General features: G+C 40.3%; 1 protein-coding gene across 2 annotated transcripts in view; it reads right to left on the bottom strand.

The window, feature by feature from the left end:
- The window catches only part of LOC138015044 (lysine-specific demethylase 9-like), a 10,050-nt gene that overhangs the window by 565 nt on the left and 6,985 nt on the right, over positions 1 to 2,500 (bottom strand). For both annotated transcript variants that reach the window (XR_011125470.1, XM_068861944.1), the window contains exons 5-6: positions 2,196 to 2,304; positions 1 to 1,604 (exon numbers count right to left, since the gene is read on the bottom strand). The exon at positions 1 to 1,604 is cut by the window's left edge. Coding sequence is in view for 1 of the 2 variants with exons in the window: in XM_068861944.1 (XP_068718045.1) it covers positions 1,371 to 1,604; positions 2,196 to 2,304 (343 nt within the window). In the remaining variant the exon portion in view is untranslated. The remainder of the gene's footprint in view (positions 1,605 to 2,195; positions 2,305 to 2,500) is intronic.

Raw genomic sequence — 2,500 nt, 5'->3', positions numbered from 1 at the left:
AAAGTGCTACGCCAAGCGATTGGTTCGAAAATGCTTGGCCAAATATGAGCAAAACTGGCGTGCCTTTTCCCACGCTGAGAGACAGCTGTTAGCATTTCCTTTACGTTACGATTGGCTGATGTGACAGTGGGTCTACTCTGATTGGTCGGAAAATACTTTCGTTTCAGTTTACGTCACTCATTCGAAAGCCGCTCCAACTGGAAAATGTCGGGATACACACGCACAAAACATAAAAAAATACGTTTTGCAAAACCACGAATTCATTATTCTCCAAGTTGGTCAAAACGTTATGAAGTTCACCTAAAATTCTCAACCTTCTAGTTAATCAAATTTTCTACATGAGTTTGAAAGCCAACACGACAACAATTACGTGCAAAAACCGAGATAATAAGTGAGCTTTCACATGAGCAAAAAGACGATTAGTTTTTAGTAAGATGAAACCCTTTGTAATTGAATAAAAAATCTCGCAACACATTTTCAACCAGTGACAGACAAAAAGTTACTCAATCGCGACGCACAAATGCCTTTTCCCGCTCTTTGAGGAAATAAGCCTTTCTGGTTTGTTCAGGAAATTCTGGTTTGAAGCCTAATTGAATCAATTGAAATAACTTCATCACAAATTTAACAGCTTCATTGCCAGTCTGAAACCCGAGGAATCAAAATACTGGATTGCAATTTGCGCTACCCTTTGCCCAAACTCAGAACTTCGTTAGGGGCGCATTCTGTTTATTTCCATACCGATTTTGGATTAGCACAAGAACTAAAATAAGGGTTTTCTAAAGAACTTATATTTCGAAAACCAAACTTGCGTTTCTGGAAAAGACCTGAGAACAAACGCTCGAAAGAGTTTGGAAGCGACTTTGCACGTGATCAGAGGACTGCGTCCAAAAGAACGAATTCCTAGTGTGTAAAATGGGCTCACCATCAGGGTCCCTATTCGCTTGCAGTTTTGTTTTCCCAGAACTGAAAGGGAGCCTTATAATTATCCTTTGTCTTCCTCATTAAAAAGAATGCACGAGTGCGTAAATTTATCTAACTTCATCGCAAAGACAATACTTACAGGATCTTTTTTGAGGAAACAAGACGTACAAGCAAATGAGGTCCATTACGGATACCCATGCATGCTGTGTAACCCTCACTAACTGGGTTGGAAAACTCAGAGCTACACAACTTGATTCGCACTGTCCTTAAAGCAAATTTATCATTGGTAAAAATCATCTATCTACACTTATCTCTTCTTTTTAAAAATAAAAACTAGATGAATATTTCACCCTTTAAAACTTTAGAGCCGCTTTGAGCGTTGCTTTGCCAACCTTAATGAGTTGAAGAATCCTTCTATGATTAGGGACACCTGGAAAGCGTGCACCGATTTACGCATTTGCTTCTTGTTGCTCGCCGTTCTTGGCAGCTTCTTTTGCTTCTGGGTAATAATTCTTGTATCTCAGATGCCAAGCTATGCTAGTACAAGCTGTTACTGTTCTAAATTGGTGTATGATGTTGCGAGGAATAAAGTAGATGTCGTTGTCTCGCAGACGTATGGTGGAGTATTTCACACCTTCTCTTCGCAGCTGATTAAGTTTTGCATCGTCCACCCAGCTAACACACTACAGAAGGAAACAAATCATGATTTATTACATTTTGTATGGGCTTTACACGTAAAATTACAGTGTAAAAGACAAGACCAGGCAACATGGTCTTTTCTTCAAAATCATAATTCCCAATTTGTCCTAATTATCCATCTTCACTAATTTAGAACACTGAGACCCAGGAGTTATGGTACCGTCGCAATGAAAACAAGAAAAAAATCATTTGTTTGGACTGGATTTGAACCCACAGCTTCCGCATTGTTCCCTCTGGCTGGAAAGGTGAAAGGCTCTTGGACAACGGCCCTGGTAAGCAGTGTCTTTCCTTCAACCTTCCTCTGCTTCAAAGACAGTGCTCAACACACACATTTAGCGGAGTGTGGATATGCCAAAATGCACTTGCTTTACTGGTCAGTGGTGAGAATGATTACCCTTGCCTTTGGGAGGATTCACAGCATGGGTGGTCAGATTTACATGTTACTTTATCGCTGCCACCTTGGAGGACGAAAACAGAAGATCTCTCATTATTTCTCTGTTGTTGTCTGTGTCTCCAAAGATTAGTTGCAAACCACCTATACATATGAGCTCTGTTGCTGTGTGATGACTACTTACTTGTTGGGTTGGAGGTTCATGCAGATCCAGTTGTAATTTTTGCGACAGAAAATTAAAGTTATCTGCACTGAAACACACAACGTCTTTACATTCCCTATTGGAAGCAGGTCTGAAACACAAAGGAGAGTAAACGTCGTGATTGTTGGAGGCACAGTTGCAAAAAAGAAAGGAAAGGAACTTTATTTAAGTGTCTAGTAGATTTAGCGCTGGAGCACGAATCGGGGACACTGTAAAGTGAAATTAACAATTAACACAACAATTCAAATGTTGGTTTTTGAGGGGAGGGGAAACCGGAGTACCCGGAG

Source organism: Montipora capricornis, chromosome 9 (assembly GCF_036669925.1).
Source record: "Montipora capricornis isolate CH-2021 chromosome 9, ASM3666992v2, whole genome shotgun sequence".
NCBI lineage: Eukaryota > Metazoa > Cnidaria > Anthozoa > Scleractinia > Acroporidae > Montipora > Montipora capricornis.
This window is presented reverse-complemented; position numbering and strand designations above follow the sequence as displayed.